The 9,169-nt window shown below is 50.7% G+C and overlaps 1 protein-coding gene across 1 annotated transcript in view; it reads left to right on the plus strand.

Annotated features, from left to right (window-relative positions):
- Window positions 1–8,066, plus strand: part of TCERG1L (transcription elongation regulator 1 like) — a 50,487-nt gene extending 42,421 nt beyond the window's left edge. Inside the window, exons 13-15 of the mRNA XM_059477051.1 lie at window positions 2,303–2,392; window positions 5,076–5,194; window positions 7,149–8,066. Of these exons, the coding sequence (XP_059333034.1) occupies window positions 2,303–2,392; window positions 5,076–5,194; window positions 7,149–7,305 (366 nt within the window). The 3' untranslated portion in view covers window positions 7,306–8,066. The remainder of the gene's footprint in view (window positions 1–2,302; window positions 2,393–5,075; window positions 5,195–7,148) is intronic.
- The last annotated feature ends 1,103 nt before the right edge of the window (window positions 8,067–9,169 follow it).

The following is a 9,169-nucleotide window of genomic DNA, read 5'->3' on the forward strand; positions in this document are numbered from 1 at the left end:
ATTAGGGGTGTTCTAGAACAGGATTCTCAGGTGTTTCTATGTAAGATCTGCTCCTAAAAGAAATTTGGGAAATTCACAGTTTGGATTCAGTGATGTTTAAAAATGGGGATAGAATAGGTTACTTTGCTTTTACCCTGAACATTTTCCAACTGCCCAGCTCAGCAGCAGCTGCCTGGCATGGCTGAAGCACAGGGAGACCATTAATGCCATTTAAATCTGATTATTTAATGACCATCCCCTGCCCTCTCCTCCTGAAGGAGCTGCTGGATGGAATCACAAAGAGCTCGGAGCAGATGGAGTTTGCCAGTGCAGTTCTGCAGCTTCCCACAGAAATTATGTCAAGAGAAGAATATTTATTGTAACATTTTAAAAATAGAGGGGGTTTGGGGGAGCTCCAAGACACAGCCACTCTTTATTCTGAAGCCTGGGGTGAGTTTTCCTCTGTTAAAATGGAATCTGGATATTCTTCTGGAAGTTTCAAAATTTCCATAAAATTCCAAAATTTAAGGTTCCTCCTGGCTCCCTCTCCCACCCAGCATCAAAATATCCACATTCTAAGCCAGCATTTCCAGGAAGGTCCTCTCCCTGCTGGCTGCTCTCAAGGCTTCTGAGAGGATTCCAGGGGGTGTTTTATCTCAAGGTTCTCCCTTCTTAATCCCGGGGAGAGAGGGGGATTTGTGTGATTTGTGTGTGAAGTGTACCTGGGATGAAATCAGAATTACCAGGTTATTTTAGGTGATGTTTGCCAAATGTGCAGTGTAAAAATTGCTAAGCACAGAATCATCAGCTGGAATGATTATGTGATGAACCAGTCTGAGCTTAATTAGCCTGAGCTCAGAGGGGGATCTGTGCAGGGAACAAGGCTGATGTCCAGGAGAGTGTGAAAGGCACCAGGAAAAGAGAATTCCTGGTGCTGGAAACTCCAGAGCTCAGGACAGGGGGCACAGAGCCTGGGCTGTGGGAAGGGATGCTGGGGGGACCAAAGGCAGCCTGGCCTCTGGGTACCCCAAAGGTCTCAGGTCTCAAAGGCAGCCCAAGCTTTGGATTTTCCACTCTCAAGCCACTCTGTGAGGAAAACACGTCCACTTAAAGCCACTTTGCTTCATCAGAGCTTTCCTGCTGGAGTGTTAATTACTGTTTAATTACACTTCACATCCTTTTTTTTTTTTTTTTTTTTTTTTTTAGTGAATTCATTCTTTTGTAATTAGTTGGAGTGATTAGAATATTTTATTTCCTTCAGATTTTTCTGTCGCCAGTGAATTAGCAGGGATGCTGTAGAGGCTTCTGAGCTGGTGGGAGGGAACTGTCCCTGCCCAGGCAGGGGATGGGGATGGGCCTGGGTGGTGTCTGAGGTCCCTCCATCCCAAAGTGCTGTGTGATTCCATGGCTCCACGAGGCTGGAAGCAGCCCTGCAGGATGGCTCATTCCCGTCCCTGTGGTGCTTTAGGGTGTTCACTGCCAGCCCTCCCTGTGCGCCCCAGCTGGCTCCCAGCTCCAGCTCTGCAGCTGGAATTGTCCTTTTGAGGGCATTGGTGCCTCTGCTGCCCAAAGTGCAGCACAAATGGCATTTCCTGCCTGCTGTGGGCTCCTCCAGCACAGGGAGCATCTCTGGAGGAGCAAACCCACCCTGCCCTGAGGGGCTGTGACCGTGCTCACAGGGGTCAGAGGGTGAGGGAAGAGAGGAGGATCTGACTCCATGTTTCACAAGGCTGATTTATTATTTTATGATATATATTACATTAAAACTATACTAAAAGAATAGAAGAAAGGATTTCATCAGAAGGCTGGCTAAGAATAGAAAAACAAAGATAACAAAGGTTAGTGTCTCAGACAGAAAGTCTGAGTGTTTTGTGGAGATAGCCAAAAACTCCACAACTTTGTGGAAGTTGTGTGCAGATTAGACTCCACATGCGTCCAGTGCTGTAATAAACATACTGGCTTTACAACTTACACAAAGTTGTGGAGTTTTTGGCTATCTCCACAAAACATGAGCCCGCTGACTGTGATTGGCCATTAATTAGAAACAACCCCATGAGACCAATCCCAGCTGCACCTGTTGCATCCCACAGCAGCAGATAACCATTGTTTGCATTTTGTTCCTGAGGCCTCCCAGCTTCTCAGGAGGAAACATCCTAAGGAAAGGATTTTCCATAAAAGATGTGTGTGACAAGGGGCCACCAGAGCTCTGCCAGAGACTAAAATCCACCTTCAGCCACGCCCAGGATGCTGCCCAGGGCTGCTCAGCTCAGGAGCATTCACTCACCCCTTGCCCATCCTCACAAAATGCTCTGTGTGTGCCCAGGTGTCGGCGTTCTCCACGTGGGAGAAGGAGCTGCACAAGATCGTGTTTGACCCACGCTACCTCCTGCTCAACCCCGAGGAGAGGAAGCAGGTGAGTGCCCCGAGCCCCAGGTGGGTGCCCTCTGCCCCAGGTGAGTGCCCCAGCCCCAGGTGGGTGCCCTCTGCCCCAGGTGAGTGCCCCAGCCCCAGGTGAGTGCTCCGTGCCCCGAGCCCCAGGTGAGTGCCCCATGCCCCAGGTGAGTGCCCTCTGCCCCAGGTGAGTGCCATGAACCCCGTGCCCCAGGTGAGTGCTCCATGCCCCAGGTGAGTGCCATGAGCCCCGTGCCCCAGGTGAGTGCCCCATGCCCCAGGTGAGTGCCATGAGCCCCGTGCCCCAGGTGAGTGCTCCATGCCCCAGTTGAGTGCCCCGTGCCCCAGGTGAGTGCCCCATGCCCCAGGTGAGTGCTCCATGCCCCAGGTGAGTGCCATGAGCCCCGTGCCCCAGGTGAGTGCTCCATGCCCCAGGTGAGTGCCCCGTGCCCCAGGTGAGTGCCCCATGCCCCAGGTGAGTGCCCCATGCCCCAGGTGAGTGCCATGAGCCCCGTGCCCCAGGTGAGTGCCCCGTGCCCCAGGTGAGTGCCCCGTGCCCCAGGTGAGTGCTCCATGCCCCAGGTGAGTGCCCCGTGCCCCAGGTGAGTGCTCCATGCCCCAGGTGAGTGCCCCGTGCCCCAGGTGAGTGCCCCATGCCCCAGGTGAGTGCTCCATGCACACGGCCCCGCTGCAGCCAGCACCCCCAGACTGACCAGGAGCCTGCAGCAGCTGTCCTGGGAGAGGAAAATAATAATGTAAAATCAGAATTTGCCTGGGGACACACACGGGTTTGGCTCTGCCCATCGGGGGGATGCTCACCAGGCACAGGGTGGGGTTTGGGGTCTGGGAGCCGGGCTTGACTCCATGGGGTTTTGGGGGCTCTGGGAGCTGGACTCTGTGGGGTTTGGGGGGTCTGGGAGTTGTGAGTCCCTTCCCATCGGGATATTCTGTGGTTCCCAGGGCTCTCTCCTTGGACAAGCAGGGCCTCCAAGGGTTGATCACAGGGACCTTTGGTGTGCAGAAACAGCTCCTGAGCCTGGAAAACCTGGGAATGGGGAACTGGGAATGGGAAATTGGGAATGGGGAACCTGGGAATGGGGGACCTGGGAATGGGGATCTGGGAATGGGGACCTGGGAATGGGGAATTGGGAATAGGGGACCTGGGAATGGGGACCTGGGAATGGGGAATTGGGAATGGGGAACCTGGGAATGGGGAATTGGGAATGGGGACCTGGGAATGGGGAATTGGGAATGGGGAATTGGGAATGGGGAATTGGGAATGGGGACCTGGGAATGGGAAATTGGGAATGGGGAATTGGGAATGGGGATCTGGGAATGGGGAACTGGGAATGGGGAACCTGGGAATGGGGACCTGGGAATGGGGAATTGGGAATGGGGACCTGGGAATGGGGACCTGGGAATGGGGAACCTGGGAATGGGGAATTGGGAATGGGGAACTGGGAATGGGGAATTGGGAATGGGGAATTGGGAATGGGGACCTGGGAATGGGGAATTGGGAATGGGGACCTGGGAATGGGGAACTGGGAATGGGGAATTGGGAATAGGGGACCTGGGAATGGGGAATTGGGAATGGGGACCTGGGAATGGGGAATTGGGAATAGGGGACCTGGGAATGGGGAACTGGGAATGGGGACCTGGGAATGGGAACCTGGCTGTAGGAGGAAAATGGCTCCAAGGGAACAGTTCTACCCTGGATTATTGGGATAGTGCAGAGACACTGCTGGATTTCCATTGTTTATGACCTTTTCCAGGAGTCTGGCAGGGATTGGTGCTGACCCCACAGGACAGAGCGCTGGGGGCTCTCTGCCAGGGTTGGGTTTTTCTGGAGAGCTCCAAAGGGATGTGGGGCTTTGCTGCCTTGGTAATTTGGGCATTAATTATCACCAAAGTCTGCAGATGAGTCTACAGAATTCAGGAGAGATGCAGGGATTTGCAGAGAAGGTGAACACTGCTGTTCTGTGGTTATTTCTCTCCCTTAAAAGTCTTTTGTCATCCTGCAGAAGGAATAATTTTTAATATTGAATCCTCCATTTTTTAAATAAACAGGATGAAAAATGAACTTATTCCATATTGTCCCGTGGTTCTCCAGAGAGCTTCCTGTAGGTATTTACCACAGGACTGGGCACATACATCTTCATTTGCTCCCTCTCCAATATCTCCTTTCCTAAGGAAAAAAAAGTGAAACAAAATAATAAGGAAACACAGGAATGAAAATGTATGAGGAGCTGCCAGGATGGAAAGGGCTGCTAAAGAGCCTGAGCAGGGAGTTTGGGATTCATTTCAGGGAATGGGCAAGGACAGCACCTGGGCACGATGAGTCAATCCAGAGACATTCCTGGGAGCCATGGAATCATTTTATCAGCCATGGAATCATTTTATTGGCCATGGAATCATCATTTTATCAGCCATGGAATCATCATTTCATCAGCCATGGCAGGGCTGGCACTGGCTGGGCTTTGAGTCCTTCCTGCCCAAACCAGTCTGGGCCTCTGGGATCAACAGCAGCACTGCTGCCCTTTAATTAAATGCCCAATTACTGCAGGACAGAGGGCCAGTCCTTGGAGGTGATGGGACAAAAACTGCTGGGCACGTGGGGAGGCAGATGAGGACTGCAGGCCCTGGGCTTGCCAAATCCCCCAAGGCTTTGTCCATAACTCCTTGTCCTGGCTCCCTTCCCTGGGCAGATTTTCGAGCAGTTTGTCAAGACCCGGGTCAGGGAGGAGTACAAAGAGAAGAAGAACAAGCTGCTGTTGGCCAAGGAAGAATTCAAGAAGCTTCTGGAAGAATCCAAGTTATCCCCAAGGTGGGTATTGCCATAGGAAGGGTTGGGAAGCTTGGCTTGGTCATTTAGGCTGAGCTTTTCAGCCCAGAATTCTTCCTAGCAAGAGGAAGATGCCAGTTCCAGTGCTGGGGTGGCATCTCTTCCCTGGTATTTTCCTGTATTTTGTTGTTTTCCTGGGAGAGGAAATGTTCCATCTGTGTCTCCCACCCTCCCTCTCTCTGTCCCTTTCCCTCTCCCTCTCTCCCTCAGAACGTGCAGCACTTTGCACAGCACATTTATTTTATATCCTGTATATGCAGTGATTATAGAACACACATTACTTATGGAAAATCAGTACCACAATGTTCAGTCTCATCCATATTACACATGCAGGTGTAATTACTCAGAAATTGCATTTAGTCTTGGGCTTTGGTGGAAGAGAAATATAATTTCTCAAAGTTCCTGTTAATGCCATGCCATTAAATTCATGGAATGTGTCCCTGCCCATGGCAGGGGGCTGGAACAAGGTGATCTGTGAGATTCCTCCCAACCCAAACCCTTCTGTGGCTCCATGATTCTGTCATTAAATTAAAATACAGCAATTGTGCAAGGCACACTTTATGTTTTACTTTGTTTTTCTCGTGGTGGATCCAGACTCACACAGTGGCAGTGGCAATGCTTAGGGCAGTGCTTTCTCATTTGTAAATTACATGAAAATAAAGAGGTTTATATTATAAATATTGTTAAATTGCTGGAACAAAGAAATGACTGTTTTCTCTGATAAAACATTCAGACAATTATTCAGCACGACCCGTGTGGGCACATGGATCCAAACAGCACGTGGGGCTGGAATAATTGTAATTACAAGAAATATTTTACAACAAAATTAGGGATATTCTGGGCTGATTTCCCACTCAAACTCTGCTTCCAGCACTGATATTCCCAGTGCCCAGGGGAAAAGCTGTGCTGGCCCAGAGGCCAGGGGCATTTCACCCCTGAAGGGTTTGGGAGCTGACTGTGACAACAAAGCATTGAGGAAGCTCCTTTCCCTGCCTTGATTTAGGCAGACAATGAGAGGAATAAATCCCAAATATTTCCAATAAAAAGCAAAGAGTCACCTTGGGGAAAGGAGCTGGGCATGCAGCCTGAAAGGCAATGAAGGTAGAAAACCCTGCTAGGAGGGAGCTGGCTTGGAAATACAAAACATGCAGGAGCTGAAATAAAACCTCCCTGTCACTGCTCTGTGAGCGTGGCTTTAATGGCTCAGCACCCCCTGCCAGCCACCAGCCCTTCTGAAATGCCATTTTAATCCTTGCTGGCTGCCCCAGTGCCCAGAGCCCTCGTGGGGGCTCACCTTCCTCCACCCCAGGAGGAAGAGGAGGATTCTCCATCCTGTTCCTGTCACCCATTCCCATTCCCTGGTTCTTGGTGTGGTTGCAGAGCAGGAGCCTGGGGGTGGCTGTGATGGTGCTCACAGGGGTCCCAGGATGAGGGGAGAGACGAGGATCTGACTCCATGTTTCACAAGGCTGATTTATTATTTTATGATATATATTACATTAAAACATACTAAAAGAATAGAAGAAAGGATTTCATCAGAAGGCTGGCTAAGAATAGAATAGGAAAGAATGATAACAAAGGTTTGTGGCTCAGCTCTCTGTCCAAGCCAGCTGACTGTGATTGGCCATTGATTAGAAACAACCCCATGAGACCAATCCCAGCTGCACCTGTTGCATCCCACAGCAGCAGATAACCATTGTTTGCATTTTGTTCCTGAGGCCTCCCAGCTTCTCAGGAGGAAAACTCCTAAGGAAAGGATTTTCCATGACAAGGTGTCTGTGACAGGTGCCAGGCACTGCCCCAGTGCCCAGTCCCCTTTTCCATGCCCTGGTTCTTGGTGTGGGTGCAGTGCAGGAGCCCGGGGGTGCCAGGCACTGCCCCAGCTGCCCAGTCCCCTTTTCCCAGGACAACCTTCAGGGACTTTGCCTTTTCCACAGGACAACCTTCAAGGAGTTTGCCGAGAAGCACGGCCGGGACCAGCGCTTCCGCCTCGTCCCGAAGAAGAAGGACCAGGAGCATTTCTTCAACCAGTTCATCCTCATCCTCAAAAAGAGGGACAAGGAAAACAGGATAAGGCTGCGGAAAATGAGATAAGAGCAAGTGGAGCTGGCAATAAAGACGCGTGCCCGGGCTGGGCTGCGGGAAGGGGTTCCAGGAAGGAGGAAACGCTCGGGGTCCCAGAGCAGCACCAGGAGTGGGAGGTCAAAGCTGCCTCTGAAGGGAGTTTGGGGAGCACCCACTGCAGTGGGGAAGGCTGTTCTGCAGGAATGGGAAAGATATTCTGTTCTCAAAGAATTAATGTTTCATATTGAAGCTCTCTTTTGTACAACATCCAGAGTTCGATGCATTTCTAATTGCCATGATATGTCGATCCCTTAATTGTTTTAATTATGCAAATTACTTGTAATATACACAAGTTATGACTCCGGTGCAGATTTATAATTAAGCAGAAGCAGATGCCATCCAGAGCAATCTCAAGGCATTTCCATCATTTAGGGGAAGTATCTCAAGCAATCTTTTGGCACCTCTGCATTCCCACCAAGCGTGTGGGGCCTGGTGGTCTGCAGGACCCGCTCCCGCTGCTCATCCGTCTCTGTCCAGTCCTTGAGTAGTAGTAAGCAGCTATTCATTGTAAATCTTGGTGAAGAGTGTGGAAACCTTGGCACGTGTTCCATGGGAGAGCTCTCCGGCCCAGGACTTTGCCGTGGGCAGGGTTCCCCTCAGCCTTCCAACCCCAGTTCTGTGGTGAAGCCATCCCAGTTGGATTTGGGTTCTGTTCCTGTGTGTGAAGAGTCTGCATGAGATTTTTCTCATCATATTTGTATAAATAAATATTTAACTTTTGTAATTAAGAAGCATTTCAAGCCTGATTTCAGGGGGGAAGCTTTTTGAAGAGGTTTTTATTTGCCAGAACTCGAGCGGAAAATGCTGTCAGGGACGGGGTGGGGGTTGTTGGGGTGTCTGTGCAGGACCAGGGGTTGGACTGGATCCTTGTGGGTCCCTTCTAGCTTGGGACACTCTGGGATTCCAGGAAATAATGGGGAAGATAACACAGGGCTGGTCATTTTTACTGGAGAGATGGAAAACCAGAGGGGGCTCCTGCAAATGATGATTTGTGTGCAAATTCCAGTGAGATCCATCGGAAATCTGAGGATATTGGGAACAAAAGAGTCACTCTGGCTGCACAGGTAGGATATTGTGGCTGGAGGGACATCAGGAGATCTCTGTCCTGCTCCAAAGATGCTCTAATTGTGATTCTTTTTCCCAGGAGACCTAAATTTTAAGTTATTGCTCCTTAAATCCATAGACTTCTGTTTGCTTGGAGCGAGAGAGAGACTTTCTCCAACTCCCAGTAATTTTTATTTGGGTGTGTGCTGGATATTTTTGTAATCAAGGCGATAAATGAACTTTCTGCTGCCTCGGAAAAATGAACTTGCAATACCTCAGAGTGCCAGGACAAGGGGGAATGGCTGCCCAGTGCCAGAGGGCAGGGCCAGTGGGACACTGGGAGGGGATTCCTGGCTGAGGGGTGGGCAGGGACAGGGAACGGGGCTGTCCCGGGCCAGTCCAGGCGCTGCTTGCCGTGCTCTGCAGCCTCCACGGTTCCACATCCCCGAGGGATCCACTGCAGCTGCTCCTGCTCAGGTGGGTGCCCTGGGGCTTCTGGATGGCTGCATTTTGTTCAGTTTTCAGGGTGGAAAAACACGTCAAGGAGTGGAATGGATTTAATTATTTTTAACGGTTTTTAATGGTTTTTAGTGGTTTTCAGTTCAACCAAGAGCACTGAGAGACATCCCTGGAAGCTCCCCAGACAGCCAGGCCAGGCATGGGGAGCAGCTTCATTTGGAGCTGGTTGGATCACAGGGAGGAGAATGAACCCAGGGTATCTCCAGAAGGAGCTTGGGGTTTGCCTCCCCCAGGACAAGGCACTGAAAATTAGGAAATCGTCATTAAAAGC

The sequence above is a fragment of the Ammospiza nelsoni genome, chromosome 8 (assembly GCF_027579445.1).
Source record: "Ammospiza nelsoni isolate bAmmNel1 chromosome 8, bAmmNel1.pri, whole genome shotgun sequence".
NCBI lineage: Eukaryota > Metazoa > Chordata > Aves > Passeriformes > Passerellidae > Ammospiza > Ammospiza nelsoni.